The sequence below is a fragment of the Dermacentor albipictus genome, chromosome 1 (assembly GCF_038994185.2).
Source record: "Dermacentor albipictus isolate Rhodes 1998 colony chromosome 1, USDA_Dalb.pri_finalv2, whole genome shotgun sequence".
In the NCBI taxonomy this organism is placed as follows: domain Eukaryota; kingdom Metazoa; phylum Arthropoda; class Arachnida; order Ixodida; family Ixodidae; genus Dermacentor; species Dermacentor albipictus.
In genome coordinates this window covers 9,566,629-9,588,194 of record NC_091821.1, presented here as the reverse complement: position 1 = coordinate 9,588,194, position 21,566 = coordinate 9,566,629, and the positions used below count along the sequence as shown (strand labels likewise).

The 21,566-nt window shown below is 42.2% G+C and overlaps 1 protein-coding gene across 1 annotated transcript in view; it reads right to left on the bottom strand.

Annotated features, from left to right (window-relative positions):
- bchs (WD repeat and FYVE domain containing 3 bchs) overlaps positions 1–21,566 on the bottom strand; it is a 244,799-nt gene that overhangs the window by 116,097 nt on the left and 107,136 nt on the right. The window contains exons 29-36 of the mRNA XM_070538948.1: positions 17,764–17,925; positions 17,085–17,179; positions 16,845–16,953; positions 15,390–15,607; positions 12,681–12,871; positions 8,711–8,839; positions 3,844–4,038; positions 3,597–3,752 (exon numbers count right to left, since the gene is read on the bottom strand). Of these exons, the coding sequence (XP_070395049.1) occupies positions 3,597–3,752; positions 3,844–4,038; positions 8,711–8,839; positions 12,681–12,871; positions 15,390–15,607; positions 16,845–16,953; positions 17,085–17,179; positions 17,764–17,925 (1,255 nt within the window). The remainder of the gene's footprint in view (positions 1–3,596; positions 3,753–3,843; positions 4,039–8,710; positions 8,840–12,680; positions 12,872–15,389; positions 15,608–16,844; positions 16,954–17,084; positions 17,180–17,763; positions 17,926–21,566) is intronic.

The following is a 21,566-nucleotide window of genomic DNA, read 5'->3' as shown; positions in this document are numbered from 1 at the left end:
TCAGCCTCACCTGCCACTACTTAACCTCGAACTTCGAGATTAGAAGCTTTGCATTGGACAACCAGAGTGTGACCGAGAGCCACTCTGCTTGCAACATCCTGGAGCACCTGCAAGCAATGATGGATAACTTGGAGCTGCCACCTCAGAAAGTGCCAGTCTATGTGGTGACGGACAATCCGTGCGGCCTTTAGGGGCATTTCTTGCGTCCCAATGCACTGTATGGGCCATACACTGCAACTAGCTATAAAGGAAGGAAGGAAGAAACAGCAGGAGTCCCTGCCACTCTCAAGAAGTGTCACACAATCCTGCAGCAAGAGTGCAGGATTGCCAGCAACAGATAGAGCTCTCAGTTTTGGAACTTATTCAAGACGTGGAAACAAGATGAAACAGTGAGCATGACATGCTCTCGCGTCTTATGCGGCTGAAAGAAGTCGTCTGTTTAGAGCTTGCCACCTCCGACACACCTGTGTCCAACCTGACACCACAGGAGTGCAAAAGCAGCGGCTGGCCCTGTCAAGGCTCCTGAACCAATTGCATAAGCGACCAAAGATCTTAGTGGCCAGAAGTATGCAACTTTGTTGTCAGTAGTACCATTTCTCTATGGAACACAAATGGTCCTGAAAGACTGCATTGCAGCCAATGATGACACCTCAGATTTTGCAAGAAACTTGCTGAAAAGCATGAGCACAAGGTTTCCAGGGCAGGACAAGCAAAAGGAGTATGCGTTGGAAACCACCTGTGACCCAAGGTTTAAGAACCTTTTTTGTGCTCAAACGTTCCAGGAAACAAGGCTCTTGGAGCTTGCAAGAACTGAGTTGCAGAGCTCTCCAGGAGAAGCATCAAGTGACTGTACTAAAGCATCAACATCTACAGCTTACAAGGAGCATGTCAGCAGTAACTGGGACAGAATTGAGAAGCTGGCGGCATCATCAGAAAGAAGACCCTTCTCCAAAGCAGCCAACATCAAGGAGTTTCAGCAGTACCTTCGAGAGCCCACTTAAAGTAAGGACCAAGACCCTCTGGCATTCTGGAAAGAAACAGGCAAGCAACACTTCCCAGGAATGTGCAAGAAGGCCATGAAATAGATGGACATTCCAGCAACGAGTGTACCAAGTGAAAAGTTGTTTTTGATGGCTGGCAACATTGCGATGGTCTGGAGGGAGAAGTTGACCCCAGATCACGTACAACAGCTGCTTTTTTTGCATGAGAATTTATAAATATTTGAGCTTCTGTGAAATAATTTTGTTATTCAATATTCAGCTTTTTCTTTCTTGATTCGATTCGAGACTTACTATTCGGTATTTGCACACCCCTAATTATAAAACAAATTAATGATGCGTGATGCAGCCAAAGCCATGAGCTTATAACAGTATGTTTAAAGAGTGTAATATGAGAACTACTACAACAGTGTGACAGCCTGCATATACAACAGGGATTGCAGAACTTGCAATAATGGATCGCTCCGAGGGGTGGGTGGGTGGTTGAGATGCATGTGAACATTGAGGTAGCTTTGTCTATGAAGATGGTCTAGTGCGCATGCGCTCTAGTGCATCTTAGTAGCACATCGGACTGTTGCACTGCTTTGCACAGGTGCCTACATTCTATTTAGAGCATGGTTTTTTAAACAAAATTCACAGTGTTTTCCGAATGTAGTAAAAAACCTGCGTTATACTGATGCAAATACAGTAAACATTAGGATATTAACTCTCTCTGTACTGCAGCCATTGGGCATCGTTAGCCCGCTAACCATGGTTTTAAACGCTGCTTTCACGACTTTCCGTGACGCTCAAAGACACACTGCGCTATCGGACGCGAAGGAGAACTATATTTTGTTTTCTAAGCAGTTTGCCAAGCGGTGATATTTGAAGCACTTTGAAGTTTCACAATCGTCAAAGTAGTAAGCAAAAATGGCCGCCGGCTATCGGTAGTTTCAAATGCCACTTTCGAGACCTTCACACTTCACCATCAGACGTGAAGGAGGAGAACTATGTTTTTGTTTTCTAAGCAGTGCGGTTTTCCCCTGCCAGGCGTTAATTTTTGAACACACTCCACAGTTTCACGATCGTCAAAGTAGCAAGCAAAAATGGCTGTCTCTGAGAGCGGTGCGTGTGCTTCGAAAGATCGCACATCTCCAGACTCCGCTGCGTATGCGGCTGATTTTATCGATGGATCGAGCAGCAGCGAGTCTGAGGATGTTGCTTTTTCGTTGGACTTCCACTCTGAGAATGACGACGACGCAGGCCACCAGAACATCAGCGGTTGTAGCCTGGCTTGCCAAACTTTAGTGGTTGCATTCAATTTGTGTAGTGGAATACCTCTTCAATTAAACATTCTGATTTTTTTTTGAGATATTGCCTATTAGACAGCACTACATTTTGTACATCTCATAGTTTTTGTTACATATTTTTCTTAGTAGATAAAAGCATGTCTTTACAAAGCTCAATCAACTTTTTCCCGAAATTTTAATTGTGATAATTTATATCTTTTTTATGACATATATCTCATTAATAAAACTTTTATGAGTGAAAAGTGCATTCATTCCGCTTTTTGTTTATATATTACATAACATATTGAGGGCAGTAGTTTCTTTAGAAAAAATAGAAGATCTGGCGCAACATACAAAAAACACCTATTTTCCCCATGGTAGGGAAAGAGTTAAGAGAACACACACATGTTCACAAAAACAGAAGGAGAGCCAAGGTTATTTTGAGAGGCGGACAAAACAAGAAGCGTATTAAAGACCAAATGTGTTGAGAGGTGCACAAATACAGTCAACATCCAATTTTTTTTGACTCCCTAGAGACCCCGAAAGCGCCAGAAAAATCTGACGTTCCGAAAATCGAATGCATGCCTTTAACTGCCCTCAAGGGCTCAAATTACTAAATTACTACAGCCATGTTCAAAATAGCTTTAAAGGCCTGCCAGTACAATTATTAGGCGTCTAGGTACCCGTACTGAGACAGGAGACAATGGTGCACACGTGTATATAAGAAATATATTTGATGTCCTGTGACAGTGGCCCTTTGCACTCTTAATATGCTTCACTGTAAACATTGCACGTTTGACCACGTAACACCGTTGTACTGCGGCGAAGCTGACTTTCGGAAACCAGCATCGGGCAATGTTATGGACCCCCGCAGTGCTTTCCCCACTTCAACGCCTTCGGCAAGGAGGACAGGATGACAAAGATGGAATCGGCACCATTTCCAACAGTGGCGAATCCTTTAAATGAAAAACACGGCACCAAATAGCAGGAAGCTTGATAGCAAACGTCAAAGCAGCTAGGCCTAATTACAGAACAAAATGACTACTACGGCTGCCAGCAGATTGGCATGCAAGAGCGCTAGTGCGAGATAATCAAACTGGCAGTGGTGGTAGCTTAAGTTAATGCTGTTTCAGACCTGCTATCATGGCAAAATGTCTGAAAAATCGGATTGCGAAAGGCTTCAGCGTCCAAGATTTTTCAGACATCCCTATACATTAGTCTATGGGTACGTGGTGGAGCCGCAAAGGCGTCCGAATTATCAGGCATGTCCAAAAAATTGGTTGTTGACTGTAATGCAGAGGCATGTCCAATATTCACACGTGGTACTTACTTCCAAAACGAGGTCAATGACAGGTGCTTGTTTTGTTGGGAAAGCAAGTGAAAGGCTGTCTACCACAATGACCCTGAGAAAGTCCATGACGTATTTCCGTGCTGCGTGCTTTGACAAACCTGCATTAGACTCTGAGCTTTTGGGATTTGAGATTATCTGAAATGAAATGGTTAGTCAGGAAAAAGATGAGCAGGCTTGAAAAGATATTGCTGCCAAAAGTTTACAAACAACATGAATGCTGGTTCACCTGAAAATCGTCGGCTGGAGATGCGACTTCGCTCAAGCCATTTGCAAATGGAAACAGCGTGGCTGACAAGGCACACAGAATGTCTGAGCTCATGCACATGTTCATAAAATCTTGTCGGTTGTTGTAAAGGTATATAAGAAACTGGATGAGTGTCACAGGGTGTTCATCCACACCCATTACGTTCTCTGCTCGTGGCTAAAAGGTAGGAGAGGTCATACAGAAAGAGACAAAAAAAGATGCGATATAACAACCATCACAAATAATAACAATAATCCGTAATTTGAAATTGCACTATTCAAATGAATTTCATGCCCCCAAATAGTCACACCCATTTAAATAAAGATGTACACATGGGTGTTCTAAAGACCATCTGCGCTAAGGCAGCAGTGTGTTTTCAACCCCAAGAATCTATGGTTGCATTTATTTTTTGATAGGCAAATTGGTAAAAAACAAAGTATTTTGTATTGTAGTCGACTATATAGGTACATGTTTCTGTTGTGTTCAAATACAAGAAAAACACCTCGTGTATTGGGCTCATGCACGTGCTTTCCCGTGTGTTTTGAAGTAAAAGTACATTTATCAAAAAATGTTTCAACTGCATGGCAAAATTGGTGCTAGCTGGAGGGATATACAATTGGCTTCAGTTATTTTGAACCTGACGAGATCGACGAAATCGATCAAATTATCCGGCGGGTCGAATTAAACGAGATGCAGAAAATATGCCAAAACACACCAATTCATTTGGCAGTGTTTGCCCGATGCTAATACACCCCTGAATAAACTCGTGCCCACTTTTTATGTGTCCAAAGTAGTAAACTAATGCAGAAATGACATTAAAGCTCTTAAACAAAGTAGAAATCTGACGAGCACCCTATTTTTTTTAGCAATAAAGCTTGTTGCGCAATGGCAGCCAGTTTTCTCAAATAAGCTTCGCTACACGGTTTTTAAGTCAGCTTCGCCGCAGTACATTTATGTTATGCGACAGAGCATACAAACGTTGCGAAGGGGGTTTTTTGTTTTGTGTCTGCCCCGCACAGGCAACTTTGCACCCAATTAAAAAAAAGAAAAAGAAAAAAAAGAATGCACGTTAGAATTGGGTAAATACCGTAATCAGACATTGTGAGCTACGATTACTGCTTGAAAATTTTCCGAGTTTGGGCCGAAAATAGGCGTTTTTGACGAGAGATGACGTGTGCTCTACTCACTGACACCTAAGCTCCGCCGAGACAGATGCTGCCAATAAAGTGGTCACTATCGGTGTCACTATAGGGGTCAGGAGCATGCGTGCTGAATGGTCAAGTTGGAATTATCTGGTGAGATCAATTTTAGGATCGAAATAATGAAAGTTTGGGCCCATAGAAATGCAAGGGCGCCAGCCAGGATCAAGTTAACCGAAAACTCAAAGGAGTCGAATAAACCGAAGTCTATGTATATACAGTACAACCTTGATAATTTGATCTTGGTCTACTTGAAAATTAATTTAATTTGTATAATTTGTGCAATCCAGTAATTTGCAATGCAAATTATATACTGGATAATTCGAAAAGCACACGTACATCTACCCGCATAATTTTCAGTTTCCGGGTGTGGACTCCGAGACTGGCATGCTACGCCGTGCTTCCGGCTTTGCATATCTCGGACGTGGTGGCCATGGCCATCAGTGGTGGCCAAAAATATGGTGGCTATAAGGTGTTTCTAGCTCCTGCAATTGCTTCCATCTAGTAACGTTGATTGCTTCTGGCGCTTGCAGTACAAAATGCATGGCCTTCGAGACTGGACTTGGAGAGAACTCACTGGGACTCTTCCATCATCAGTCCTTGATAATCTCGGACTGGTTGGGACTGCTGTCCCACATTCAATTTTACTCTGACAGCTTCGGAAGCTCCACCAACTAGTGCGAAAGTTGCCAGAAGTGTGTCTTTTTTTTTCATGGACCTGAAGCTCTGGACTGCCTGCAGACTGAGAGCTGACAGCAGATTTTTGCTCGAACAAGCGCAAGCAGCTAGCAGATGATGGCTGTCAGAAAAAGATGCGTGCGGCATCTGCTGATGTATTTTGAAAGATAAAAGAGTGCTTCTGCAAACTTTGCACATTCCAGACAGCAAATGTTGTACACTCAGCTATCATAATACTTTGTATGCCATCATGCAAGCTTCATAAGCAGCGTAATTTTGCAGCTTTAGTCCGTGTGTTTTTTTTAGGCAAGTACAGCGATCAGGCACACATGCTTCCTTTCTTGATGCATTTAGCAAAATTTGTCATGCGTATTACTATATGTGTAGTAAAGAGGTGGATTTCGTCTTTCAGGTGAGTGAAACTGATGTGCGAGGAAGCATATCCTTTTCCATATATGGTTTTTTTATTGCTGGTAGCTGCGATAGTATAAAATCGGAGCTTCGCCAATTGCTGTTCACATCTGTTGATACATTTTGTTGCTAAGTTTGAGCACTTGCTCTTTGATGTGCAGGATTAGTAAATGGTGTTGGGCGTTCTCTGTGAGATGCCCATAGGGCCTTTCGCAAATGGTCTCAAGAGCTTTGAGGATATCAGCGGGCGCTTTCTGCATGAACAGCAACATGGCACTATCTCAATTTTGCTTACGTTCGCATGGGAATTGTGCTCAAATTCTGCGGGCAATGAGAGAGCTTAATTACAAGTGGTATGAAGAGCTAGAGCGCAATGTAAACCGTGATTTGCGAGCTCATTCTATGCGCTCAGGCTGCGATTCTACTATGCAAGCGGTATGGTTGTGTCGGCGAAGTGGCCGCTGAGGCTGCACCATCTTGGAGGCCATGATAATGAATTCACTGACTAGCGGGACTATCTACGAGTAGCTAAAAGCAGACAACGGCAGCCAGAAGGGTGATTTCTGGTCACGGTGCTTTCGAGTGAAACCTCAGACAGCCCCCGAGAGCTGGATTGTATGACTATGATGTGCGCTTCTGTCAGGGCTAGTTGGACCAGAAGCTCTGAATGGTTTGCTGACAGTATGGGACTGCATAATCGAAGAAGCCCACTGGGGCTGCTATTGAGACACTGTCGATTGCACAAGCACCAGATTTTGTGATGTAGGTGCTGATAAGTCTGTGCGAAGTGCCTATGCTGTGTAGCGGTGCGCCTTTATTTTATACGTTTCAGCCCGCTACAGAGAAGCCAGAATCAGCGGTGATTGAGTCATATGATGCATGGGTCTTTCGTTTGTCGTGCAGACAGGCTTTACGATAACCCACCTGCTGTAAAGGTGCGATAGCCCATCTGTATTTTAGAGAAAAACTGGAAAGCAAAACTTTATATGCAATAAATAAGAAACTGCTGTTAAATAGAGGTCCACTATTGAATTGAGAACCTCACTGGAACTAAGTAGACTTGAATGCCAATAACTAGTTAGTTTCATGCGAAAAATAAAAGAACTTGATTCTATTCAACAGAAATTATATTGAATAAAAAATATTTTCAAGACCTTCGTATATTAGAACTGAGCTATAATCAGTGCTGGCATACTAATTTGGTGTTCCCTTTAACACGAGTCGACCCTACTGTATATCTTGATTTCTATGTACTTAGGTTACTGATAGCTTGCTGCATTTTTGTTATGCAATGCTAGAAGACCTGTTAGAAGAGCATGCTAGGAATGCATGTGCAGCACCATATTTTCTTGCCTAACATTTGTAAGCATTAAAGTTGTTGACAAATTTTCTGATATTCGATATTTGATTTGATATTCCACTTTTGTTTCTTGATTTGATTAGAAATAGACTATTCGGTATTCAGAACCCCCCCTAGTTATTCTAAAGTATTTTGCAAGTTACTTTGTTTTAATGTTTTAGTTACACCAAGTATTGAACACTGCCTATTGAATGCTAACACTGCACACTGGGGCAAAGAGGAAGAAAACACAAGTATGCGACCATGCAGACATTTCCCTATGTGAAAGATACCAATGCCCGCGTGATGAATGTGGCAATAGCTAGAACAATGCTAGAGCAATGGTTTGTGGCCAAAACAATATGCAAAAAGATGAACGAAATACTACTCTGAGGAGCTGTATTTACTAATTTGAAAACTCGAAGGTTCTCATACATCCAAACAAAAATGTTTGTACTGCTTCGACTGCACAGTACATCTCTATCACTGACTTCATGCTGACTCATAGTCGACGGCGCAGCAGTTTTCCCCTGACACACAATACAAGCACATCTAGACAAACACAGGTCGAAGACTTGCTGAAGAGCACCAACTAAAACTTTGTTGATGACGGATGACCATACTGTAAATCAAGATTCAAAAGGGAGTTTGGTAGGTGGCTTCTAGTCGCATATTCAATCTTTCTTCAGAAATTGCACGGGAAACAGTAATAGAGAATTGGCAAGAGCTAGTAGTGCCACAAGAAAATTAACATTGCGTGTTATAAGGCCGTTTGCAGTGAAATACATAGCAGGGCCTCACGCTGCAAGCAGACGACAGAAAATCATGACCCCAACGCTGTAGCGCTCACACCAGGGGAGGAAAGAAGTGCAAAGAGAATTGTAGTCAGCTCGCTCTGCAAACAGACATCACCGTTGAAACACCTATTTTTACACTGTGGGCTGTGCTCACGTGTGGAAGCTGCAGCAATTACAGGAACAGACTGAGCCAGTGTATTGTGATGTCATGACACATGCACCTCTTGGGTACTGAAACCAAGACTTGTTCGTAGAAGCAAGTATTAAAGCAAATTAATTAGAGTAATCTAGCGCTTACCATTATTTCCTAAGCTTTATAGAGTCTGGACCTTCATTTAATGTAACAATATGACAACATGAAAATGTTGAGTCAGTACTCCTTTAAAGCTGTGGTTTATGTCATTAGGAGCGAACCTTTGGCATACCTGACTGAGAATGCATCGCACCATGGCCAACAGGACGACAACAAGCTCAAAGTTGATGTCCCCTTGTGCCATGACAGAATGACCAGGTGGCACGCCAAACAAGAAGGTCCAAATGTTGTCCAGTGAAAACTGAAAGCACAGTTTCGAGGTCCTTGATTATGCCACACCTCTAGGAAAACTTAATACAGCAAATAAAATCACTATTCCCCAAAGGCAGCATACTTGCCAGACAGAAAATTCTTACAAAATTTTACAACAGATAGTTACTAAACTATGCGTAATTAGACAGTGCTGCAGTATGGGTATACTACAGTCTAATGATGCTCATTGGCAGATGTTAAGAGGAATGCTGCCTGCAATGCTGCCTGCTACATCGGAGGCTAGGGGCCAGGATAATGTAACAATTCTGCCGAAATTTTTTTTTCCTTTTCACAGTCCATGAGTGGTCTGAGCAGTGCCCTGCCTGCATTATCACCTCGAATGGTCAGCTGCGAGGTAAAGGATAAGAAATAAATTAGGGGTGGGCAAACATGAATCGAACAACTATTTGTATCCAAAAAGGAACTATTTGGTATTTTTGAGTATTCCAAACTAAGTAAATATTTTGCAATGACCAAATGCTAGTCTGGTAACTGTAGTCAATCTGCTAAACATAATATTGTAAATTATCAGAATTGACACAACAAAAAAGTTTTTGAAGTTATGTGGGAAAAAAATTAGTATGCAAGCAAGCTTTGTTTTTGGGTTCATGGTAGAAGCCTAGATGACAACTTCCAAGTTTTGCTTGTAATCTGTCTATTATGTTTTTGGCAGTCTAGTCATGTAGCAGTTTTATCTTTTACCTTACAACCTGCGATGTTTTCCTTGCAACCGGACCTTTTACATGTGTTTATGGGACACATGTACTTCAGCAGCATTTTTCTTTTCTCACTTTTCATCTTTTTTTCAGCAACCATTTATTTATTTAGTGTTTTTTGAAAGCTTGTTGTTGTTTGCAACTATGCTCTAAAATTGGTGAGAGGCTATTCGTGCAATATATTTTTAATGATAATTAGCAATTATTTACACTGGAGCCAGGCAGCCAGGCTGACACTCGCTCGTGCCAAGGGCACCGGCCAACTTCTTCGTCGTTCTCGCGGCGGCTCGTCTCCTGAGCATCGCTCGATGATATCATAATATTATGTTCAAAGCTAATTCTTTGTCACTGATAGCTGTCTTTTTTCACAAGTCAGTAGAGGAGTAGTACATAAATATGCCCAAATAAATATTACAGATGTGAATAAATGCGTTTGCGCTGGAATATTCAACATTCGATTCAATATTTGATACCTGCAATTCATACTTGAAAAGTTGACATATGGCCACCTCTAAAATCATTAGAATTGATCAAGAGCAATTCTTTAAGCTACAATACTGGCCTAGTCTGAACTCAATGGGAGGCTTTACAAAAACACAATGCCACTTAAACCCTTAACTGCCATGAGAAGACTCAAAATATTGATCAATGGTGAGCATTTAAAAAAAAAACCTGCATTTATTTTCCTTTTCTTTTTCTAAAGAAATATGATACGTTGAAAATAACAGCAAAAGACGTGTATTATTTATGTATTCATTAAAATTACAAGGTAGTGCAACCTTTGTCATGAAGAGTTGACTCGCCATCAGCATTTAAGGAGTGAAGAGTTGAAGATGTGCTCTCAAGAGGAACCGTGACAATGTAAGAAACAGCCAGTGAGCCCGTAAAACACTGATTTCAATAGGCTGCTGACCATGAAGGATGTGATATCAGCAGCTTGTGCATCAGCCACTGCAGCATGCTCAAAAGCTAAAAAAAAAAAGAAAGAAAAAGGAAGTGATGCAGTACGATGTTGCTAGTATAACACAGTTAAACCCCGATATAAGAACTTCAATATAAAAAAAATGCTCAATATAACAAGGTTAACCTTTTCATAACTTCTCATCCATAGAACACCATGTATATTGAACCTCAATATAATGAGGAGTGCTTATACGTGACTTCAACATAATGAAATTTTACTGGTGCCGTGAAGGAATACCGAGGCAACAATTGGAAACTGGTGTGGATGCAGATGGTAAAATGGTTGAATTACATGTGGCTGGATGTGAATGCACCTCTCTAATCGTGCACCGCGCAGCAACCACTGAAGCAAAGGAGCGTCATGTTCGGTGTAAATTCAGGCAGACCGCTGATGCCGAGCGGTCCGCTGATAGTGTTGTCTCTCTACAGGCGACACTATCAGTTGCAGTGGCAGTGTGGATGTAAAAGCTTCAGAGGCTTCACTTATACCACCGTTGTAAAGATATTATCGACAAGGCATGAAACTGTATCTTTGGTCGCTGACTCTCAAATTCAACAAAAGGAATTTTTTTTTTCAATGACATTCGTTTTTACAATTGTGCAATAATTCAGAACATTTTACAGCTCCTCCTGTGTAAGAAAAATCTGTCAGAGACTGTACTTATTATCATAAAAGGTCAAATTTCAATATAACGAAGTGCCAATTTTACTGACTTTGTTATAAAGAGGTTTAACTATATTTTATCTGTATTTTCTTCTTACATCACACCTCTTTTTTATGTATATGCTTCAAAAAACAAAAGTGTGTTTATTAGTTAATGCAAGGTGTTGTATGTGTCATTAGGCTGTGTCATGAGCTCATGTGATACGTGGATAAAGTTAAATTTCAGGAGTTCTTTTTTGCTATAATTTTCTGATCTGCATAAACATGTACAGTCAAACCTCAATAAGACGAAGTAGGTAAAACTGGCAATTTGCTTCATTATATCGAAATTTCATTGACCAAAAAGCAATTTTGACCAAAATTTGACCAAAATTTGCATGAAAGGTCAATTTCATTGACCTTTCATGAATTAAGTACAGTCGCCGATAGATTTTTCCTACATGGAAAGGGGCTGCAGAATTTTCCAAATTATTGGGCAATCAAAAAAAGCAAATTTGAATGAGAAAACAATTAATTTTGATGAATTTGGGAGTCAGTGACATATGATACGGTTCCATGCCACGTCGACGATATCTTCACATAGGCGGTACAAATTAAGCGAAGCCAGCCACGCTTTCGCGTGTAGTCCGCCCCCGCGGCTGATAGCGTCGCCCGCACTGGGATGATGCTATGATTAAGAATGCCGGCAGCAAGGAGTGAATGCTTCGTCTGCCTCTCGCTCCAACGAGTCACTGAAACTCAAGATTACGCAACCTCCAATACTAAACGTGTGGGAAGACAGCTTACATGATGCCACGCTGTCTTGGCATGCCCACTCTTTGCATATGCGGCAGATTACTTCTAAAGAAGGGTGCGCGGCTGCACATGCGCTCAACCATGCTTACAGCCATGCGCCAACTTACGCTCCGCCCTCCACCCAGCCTGCTCCTCATGCGCGCTTGATCGCGTTACCGCGAGTTCGTTCCCTTCCCCCTCTTTCCCTTTGCTCGTGCGTGAAGCCACCATCTGTCTTTCTCAACCTCGCACACTTTCACTTGCACCTAAAGCACAAAGTGCGCGGGGCGCAACAGGAGCTTATTGCACTTGAACTTTATACGGAATGTGATGTGGCTTCACTTCGGCGGTTGTTCTTGTCGTGCTGCAATCGCATACAAGCACACTTCGTTATATTGAGGTTTTAATGACATGGTGTTCTATGGACAAGAGGTCACGAAAAGTTAAATACTTCGTTATATCAAGAATTTTGTTATACTGGAGTTTGTTATATTGAGGTTTAACTGTGTTGGCCTATTTTTGTTACAACAGTTTTTACAACAGCATCATGGGGGTGGGGCAGGGAGGGAGGGGGGCATCTATATCTTGTCAAAGTGCCTATTGTATATAGGATGTGAGAGCCTGTCAAAATGTCCCTAAAGCAGCTTTTTTTCTCTCACACTCTCACGTCCTTCGAACACGGAATAAGGTGAATTGAAATTGAAAAACCAGACCTGCAGCCCACATGGAATGCGACTGACGGGGCGCCCCATCAGCATGGCAAGAAGCAGGAAGTTGATATCCGGCACTGTGACATGCTGGCACATGAGCCATTGGAGTTGCTGGAAGCCTGGAATTTGGTAAGCCTCCACCCTGATTGACTGGCTTACATTGCCTTTGTTGTTGGCTGTTGACACGTTAAAGCCTACAAAAAGCAGTCAAGACAAAGGAGAGAAAAGGAAAAGAAAGAATGCTTGCTTCAGAGTGCTTCTGCATAGAACTTTCCAGAGTGAAACTTGTGCAATAAACTAAGCTGACAATTCACCCAAGATAGAATGCGAGAGGGGCCTTGAAATGGTTTTTGTTGTAGGCTTAGACAAAGAGGGTATCTCTCAAGGAACACTTTCTCACGAGAATTTTGTGCGAACGTGCATTAACAACACAGGTATGAATGGTTAAACATCCAAGCCGTGGCGTTCCCTATCAATGTTTTATCCTGTGCGGCCATCACTATGTCCTTCCGCCTTCAAGTGGTGATGCAAGTGTTACCTGTTTCAGGTTAAATTGAACTGATTGTTTCCATGTCTCTTTCCTACGCAGTTTTTATTGCTAAGCATGGGCTACATGGAGCAAAATTGAAAGACAAACTGCGCGGAGGACCTAGACGTGGCAGCACTATGTACAATGTTTGGTGGCTCATTATTATTACTTTTGTTTTGATACTACATGAAGCAAAAAGAAACTGATGCCACTCATTGTCGCAAGCGTAAATGCAATGTGCAAACAACAAAGTACAGCAAAAGCTCGTTAGACCATACCCGTTTTAACAGTAGTTTTGTTTTAAAAGTAGCAAAGTCAAATCCCCCACTCAGTAGCCATTGAACATAATGCATTTTGTATTCGCATAAACCATACCAGCTTATTGTGTATCTGTTAACACACAGTGTTACCACTTTTCATCACGCAATCATGACAGTGTGTCATCCCCATCGGGCCGCCTGACAGAACAACAAGCCTCAGAGATCAGAATAATGGCCTCCAAGCGCCCTGTGCGTTTGCACGTGAAGCCACATGAACATCAATATTACTTCAGCGCCTTGCCAGAGGGTGTTGTGGTGTCGTGCAAGCTAGGGCTCATGTCATGCCGAAGCTCAGATAAAAAACACCGGGTGCTCAGCATAGAAAAAAAAAATTGGACATCGTTCGTGCTATCAAACATGGCACAAAGAAGTTGGCGCTTGCATGCAACAGGAATCTACCGCTGGCTACGGTGTGCGGCATTTGGAATGCAAAGAAGTTGCTCGGCAGCGCTGCTGCGACTGCGAAAGGATGTCGGTTCCGAGGTTCGTCTTTTCATCCTTGTAGCCTCTGTTGTTGGCAAAGTGTCGCCTAACGACAGTGATGAAGACAATACGGAAAGCGACAGCACGGGTGATTCAGGCCTGACAATGGCAGAAGCTGCGTGTTATGTCAGCCTCATGAATGCAATCGTTGCGACGAGAACATGCAACGCCAATGAGGAATCTGCCATGCGAGCGTTTTCCAAGAAGAGGAGGCTGGCTGAAAAACTGGCTTGCAGCTTCAGTAAGTTTGAGGCCGCTGTCGTTGCTGCTAGACAATAACAGGCTTTTCTCGCGCAAAGTGAACAAATACTGCATATTTTTGCCCTTTCATTGCACTCTCTCAGGTAAGTGGGCAATCTCATGCTATTTCAGTTAAGCCGTACTACCGTTTAGTACATACTTTTTCTGAGCTCCGGTCACCTACGGTTTAATGAGGTTTCACTGTAGCTGTTTCTGGTATTATTCTGGTTTGATAATCGCCTGATGAACTTGAAAATATCTAATACTTATGTTTATGATTGTCTCTACATTATGCTCAAAAGCAAAATAAAAGCACTGCCACTAACTTGTGAATGTAGTGAAGTGGGCTATAATAATGTTTTCACTACTCTAGAATCTAAAGAAAGAAGAAATTACAGAGAAAAATTACAGGACTTTCTAAGCTACACTACTCTGAAGACAATTATTTTTAACAATTTTGCACTTGTCTATTTATGCACATTTCATTAAAAAGGTCAGCCCACTACAATAGGGGAGTACAATTGGTGCTTACTTTCGTTCAAATGCAGAAAAAAGAGGGAGATGTGTAGCAGCTGCCTATCACCACGCCAACAACACACCAGCCTCCGACAAAGGCGTCGAAGTGCCTCTGCTTCTCATGGCTGTGTGCCAAGAGCCATGTGGCCCGATTGATGCTGATGATGTTGTGTGGTGTTTAACGGCGCAAGGGTCAGGTATGACCAAAGAGCGCCATGACGAATGATGATGTGTTGTCAATGAATTCTGAGTAAAGTGGAAAATTGAGTGCTAATGGTAAGTGTTACATGCCTGTAAAAAAAGCCTAAATATCTGCCACTGTAAATAGCGTAATATATAGCTTTTAAAATAATGACGATGACTAGTGTGCACTATGACAAACGTTAACTGATAGCAGGAACTAGATATGCTCAAGGATGTGGTACCATTATGGCTGAGTTCTGCTCTCCAGGCGTAGTGCAGATCACTGTGGTTAGTTATTGGCCATTTATTGCCATAAGTGTCAGTTATTTTATTTGAGGTCCACCTCTTCATTCCTTGGCTAACGCCACAGATGCTTCACACACATATATAGTGGACCACAATGGAGAAAAGAAAGCACTACAAAGTAGACAAAGCATTCACCCAGGAGAACCGTCGTCCTATTCTGGAGCACAAGGTCAGTCTCAGTAAGCCAGCCGCCATTGTGAGACGCCTCACGATAACGCTGCATCAAGCTTGGACAGCTGAGGAACACAGTGAGGCACTGCAAGGCTAGCACCACTGTGGTTGGATGCAAATGGCTCTGCATGAACAGCATTAGCCAGTCCATGCCCAGAACTCGGGCTACCTCCTCGCAGAACCTACAAGGGAAAAAAAAAAAAAATTAGGATACAGCATTGCTCTAAATTTGACCATGCATTTAACAACACTAAAGATAACAAGATAAATAAATATTATAATCATAATGTGAACAAAATGACTAATGTAAGTGTAGGCATGGATGGTCTCAAGATAGTCAATGTTGGATCTAGCTCAAAATGCAGTCTAAAAGCAATGCTGGATAGTTCTACAAAAATTTTACTTCTTGTAAGTGAATAAGTAGAACAACCAAGTTTTTGTCAGTAAATCCAATGTTTGTCCTACTATTACTCTGTATCGCTTGTAAAGCTACACTTAAATCCAATGTTTGTCCTACTACTACTTTGTATCTCTTGTAAAGCTACACACCACTGCTTTTCAACTGTAAAGACTTTTGATACAATGTCTTATCGCAGCATGATCAAGTGTTTGTAACAGTGATGCATACTACTGCAGTACTAGATTCGGCTGTTTGACTACTTTGAGTCAATGCATGATTCCCTTACGTTGCGTTTACACCTTCTACTCCCTTTCAAACACCAGCATGTCTGTGTTCTCTCTGGGACAAAGAAAAGTTTGATCTTCTTCAATACTCAATCATTTTGTAGTTCAGTTTTCCACAATAGGAAGAGAGAAAATTGGGGAGAAGAAAAACAAAACAAATCTCATATCATATCCGGAGCATAGCTCTGAATGTATTGTGACGTGCCTTCCTTCACAAACTCCATGTGCGAGGGCGAATCAGAAAGTCTGTGCCTTCATTTTTTTTTAGCCAAATTGCAGCTGTAGATGCGAAGTCAACATATCCAGTCCCAGTGGTGGACCTTCCTGGCGTCGCCCACGAGCTCAATGTTGTTTCGGTTTCCTGTCGCCACCTTAAAACATTACGCAATCGCTAGGAAAATGAAAATGTGCATCTTGTGCCAGTCAGTCCCCACCAGCTCGAGGCACGTCATCATCTCACGCTGCAACAATTCACGCAACACTTCGCATTACATGGATGTCAACAACAGTTAACTCTGCCAAATGTTTTGGTGACTTTGCATCGTACGTATTCTCATTTAGCACATATTTTCTTGCATTTTTTCCCCAAAACATACAAACAAGGTTCTACAGTACATGCAAAGACCTACAAGACCCTATCCATGCCAATTTTAGAATACTACATGAATTCTCGGATGCATGAGCTTCTTGAAAGAAAGAAAAAAAAAAACATGCTAAAGACAATAGCTCACTTACGGGACATTAACATTTTTTGAGCCCTGATAAGTCATCAGGTGCAAGATGTGTAGGCAGCGGTTTCTTAGGCACACATGATGTATCAGGAGTGAAGTGTCATCCATTGGAGCTACAAAAATGAAAAAGCAGAAAATAACATGAGAAAAATAAATAGTGTGAAGCCTCATGTACATTCTAAAGCACAGTACAATGCAAAATTACGGCTATTTGATAAAGGAAATGTGTGACACGTCACCATACCTGCATTTTCTGAGGTCTCCACATCCCTTTTCAAATTAAGTGGCTTCTCAGAAACCATGGAGTTTGGAAGTGTTGAAACCATGAATTGACCAAACCTTTGGAGCAAAATGCAAAAAAAGGGGGGGGGGGAGGCAGGGGGAGGGAAAATGAGGAAACAATTTTTTTGGCATCCTAATGAAGATAGGAAGTTTTCAGTTGGGAAGTGCAACTGATTGTCAGTCCCTGCAATTAATTTCTAGGAAACTCGGCAAAAGTTGTGGTCCTAACACAAATTATACATGACAGCAAAGGCACAATTACATGAATTAATCTGAAGAACAGTAGGGCACAGGTCTCAATTACAGCAGCAGCAGCAACAAATATAAATAACAGGCTTAGTGAAATGAAGCACATTATTAAAAAGCAAAAAAAAGTATTTGACATAGAATATATATGTATGAGACCATTCATTTGACAAAAAGTTTACATATATAAGTTATTTTCCTTTTTTGACTGCATTTGCTCTAGATGCCAAATGAAATGTCTCGCTAATATGTGAAACAAAACTAAATGTTGCAAGCAAACCATACAGATCTTGAAATAAATAACGAAAAGTTACCTATTGGTTCAACATTCTGGCTTTACCAATGCAGTTTAGAGACAAAAACAAAGGCTTGATCAAGGATTCAATTGAATATACCTCAAAATGTCGCCACTTCTGTTGGTGTTTTGAAGGAGTGTCTTGAGGAGATTGCAAAGAAGCCGGATAGTAGATGGAGTGAGATAAGGGTCCCGCAGCATCATGAGCACCCTAGTCACCATCTCCAGGTCACGCAGGATTCGCAGGTTGGCCTTCTGCTCACTGAGAGAAGAGGCAGAACAAGTATCACTAGAGGGATGAGGAACTGGGAGTGCAAACACTTGGTGGGATGCTAAAGAAAAATATTAGCTTTAGCTTGTCCCTATTATCCTCTGGTAACCTGGTACTCTTCATGGAGTACCAGGTTACCAGAGTCATGGGTGGCAGTAGTAATGCTAGTAGTGACATCGTGTGATGCTTTGTTGAACCAGAATGTGTTCGAAGCATTCTTGTGCTATATGGGTGTTCTCGTCAGAGGAAAATAAAGAAAGGACAGCATGTTAATGATTATGTCACTGCAGACACTTCAGAGCAGCACTTAAGTATAATATGGTTAGTGACTGTAATAAAGCCGTGTTTCTCTGGTTATGCTACATGCCAAAAGATGGCACCACCAACTCAGCTGCTCGCACCTACATTCCATGTGGTTGGGTATTTCATAAGGTGCAATAAATTTAAGGACAAGCTAAAACTCTCTTTTAAAGGGACCCTGAAATGCTTTTGACGATTTTCTACAAACGTACCGAGTCGTTAGAGTAGGTCCTTCTGATTATTAATTGACACATCTAAGTGCTCTGCGTAAAGCGTGTAATTTATTATAAGGTTTTAAAAATGCACATCGCTGCCGATCGCAGCGCACTGCTCGGCGGAATTTTAAGCCGCCCCTACCCATATGACCGAAATCACCCATATGACGTCAGTGGGGCGAGCTATCCGATTGGCTGACCAGGGCGCGTGATCGATAATTTTTCCAACTTTATGGTAAACAAATGATCTTCGTAATAGTTGGAATGTTAGTTAATTTGTTTTTATAAAAAGAAAGTAACATAAAGAGAATGCACAAGAACAATTTTTCAGTACACTTAAGCACTTCCGGCACACAGCAAGTGTCGTCTGCTTGTGTTACAACGTACTGCATTTTGACGAGAGCTCCGCGGTCAGAGTTGGTCTCAGTCTTTTCGCGAGCACTATGATTCGACTTTGTTGCCTTGTGGACGGCAAACGCAGCGACTGGCAATATGTCAAGCTGCGACATCGTGTCCCTCTGCAAGGCAGCGTACGAGCGAACTGGCTGCTGCGCACCGGACTGCAGCTATCCTATCGGCGCCAGGATTTGCGTGTTTGTGGCCGTCACTTTACACCGGAAGATTACTAACGCAATAGCGTTTCGCGAGTCCGGTATTAGGGTAAACCCAAGCGCAAGGGGACAAGGTCTGGCCGCTTGACTGTGCCATAACGGGATGAGCCAAGATGAGCAGAAGGGCAAATGTGAATGGTCTGCATGGTGCAGACACCTGGTGGCATGGAGCTCAACCATACGCAGTAGCAGCAACGAAGCGCATTCTCCTTTGCTGCTGGTGCGTATTTTTCGCAGGAGTGTAATCATCAACACGTTTTTATAAATGTTTAAAATGTTTTACACTTGGTCAGAGCAATATTAGCGCTTTGTTTGGTTGGTTAAGCGCTGCGCCAACAAGTGTCTGGACTGTGCAGACCGATCAGGCCGCTCACGTATGTCTACGCCAAAGTTCCTTCATCAGCTTGAGTCTATGCCTCCAGTCATCTGCCGAAATGACCAGCTTGCATGTGGTTAACGGAATACCAGACACTTTCGGAGCTACGACAGAATGCTCGCAACGCACGCTGCTTCGATAGCTCTCGCTTGGGGTCGACAGCCAAGCGGCTAGCGGAGAGGTTTCGCGCGGGCGGGCTCCAAACAACCGGAAGTGGACGATGTGACGTCGCATCGTGACGCAGGACCAGTAAAGGCTGAGCTTAGCCCCACTCGCTCGGCGAACGAGTTGAGGAGGAAAAGCATGGCTGGGGAGGAGGGTAACTTCTAATCGCTTGTAGCTCCATTAACACGTAACGCTTCACTTAAATTGTGGTGTGAATGTTCTACTTAAGCTGTACCCTACGCGTCTACAAAATTTGTCCGAACTGTTTCAGGGGCCCTTTAAGACAACCTAAGTTGGTAGACTATATTTGAGACAATCAAGAGGCTAATTTATCAATTTTATCACACGCAAAAGGTTGGTGTGCCAGAAAACGATGCTAAGAAAAGAGACAGGTGATCTTGCCACATTCAAACTCCTAAAGCACGTCCCCATGACATCACAGTTTTTGACAGCTATTGGCCAAGGCTAACCACAGTTGTTTACTACAAAGAGAATCAGTACATGACAATCAGGAATGAAGGAAAGTTCAACCTGGCAACTATTGGCTTTTTCTGTAGAAAAAAAAAGGAAGCTGAATTCACCAAAAATAAAATTAAAATCCCCCATGTTGTACAATAATATTGTGGGTGCCATGGTTTGGCCAGGAGAGAAATCCAGAACAGGAAGTAACAGCTTTCACGCATGTTTCTATCTGGTACCAAGCAGTTTTTTCCCACTGAACAACTGCTAAGAGAGTTTCAAAAGAGTAATATGCCAATGTAGCCTTATTTATTGTTCGCCTTTTGTGCCCATTTATAAAACTACAGGTGTACAATTATCTCCAACCTTATTTGAATGCACACTTCATGGATGTGACACCTGAGCTCTAATACTAGAAGAAAAAAACGTATAAATACTCAAATGCTCACAGGCTGAATGTTTTTAGTCTTCTAACTGCTGGCTCTTTAATTAAAGATGATAAAAACTGTCAGTTTTCTTTATCATAGATTTTTGTAAAAACACTTTCTTTTAAAGGCCGAAAGATTAAAGGGGCCCTGACCCACTTTTTATTGAAGTGGAGAAAGGCATCTAAAGTGAAAATAGGCGATTTCAGAAATACTTTGCTGCAAGAAGTACTTCAATGCGTTCAGCAGAAGCAGAGTTATTGGCAATCAAACATGGCCTCTGCTGTGCTCCCGTTCCTTCTTCAATGCTTTGCACTGTGAAGGCTACGGCGAAGTAGGGCGTGCCCACAACGCTTCCCCTTCTAAATGTCACTGTAATGCGCAGTTCAAATTTTGTTTTGGATGTTAATGTAGACGCCATGATTTCCGATGTTGGTGCCTACGACGTGCTAAACATAAGCGGCAGCTACCAATAGCAGCCGCATATGGGAATTCGCTTTTTTACGAAATAATGTGTCCAGAAGAGAGTGAGCAGCAGGCTTTTGTTTTAAAGGAGCGTTTGAAAGAAAGGTGACCTCGTGTTCTGCTTGCAAGCTCCATAAAATGCATATAACAGCAGAACTTGGCCGAGAAGTTCATATCAGCATATGCTACCCGCTGATTATGTTATTTCACCAAGCCTTGAGGGGTGGTTCAGGGCCCCTTTATAATTTTTTTTTCTTCAGTGCACTCTATACCTTGCTTCTGGTTATTTTGCAACTGAGAATATAAAAAATAGTTCAAGTGAACTTTTCATCATGGAGGAAGGGTGCGTCATGGGATAAAATTGCAGCCAGAAAAAGTTGGCCCAGCACATGATCACATCGCAAAAGTTTTGGTGTCTTCCTACACCATGCTAGCTGCCCTCAGCACAAGCTCAATGGGTGTGAGAGCAATATGTGGCTGCTGCCCTCTCACACAGCAACTAAGGAAATTAATTTATGAATGGCAATTAAATGATCAAAGTTTCACAAGAACGTAGGGGAGAAACGCGTACAAAGCAGTTGGAAAAACACCTGAACAAGTGTACACAGATTAAAAC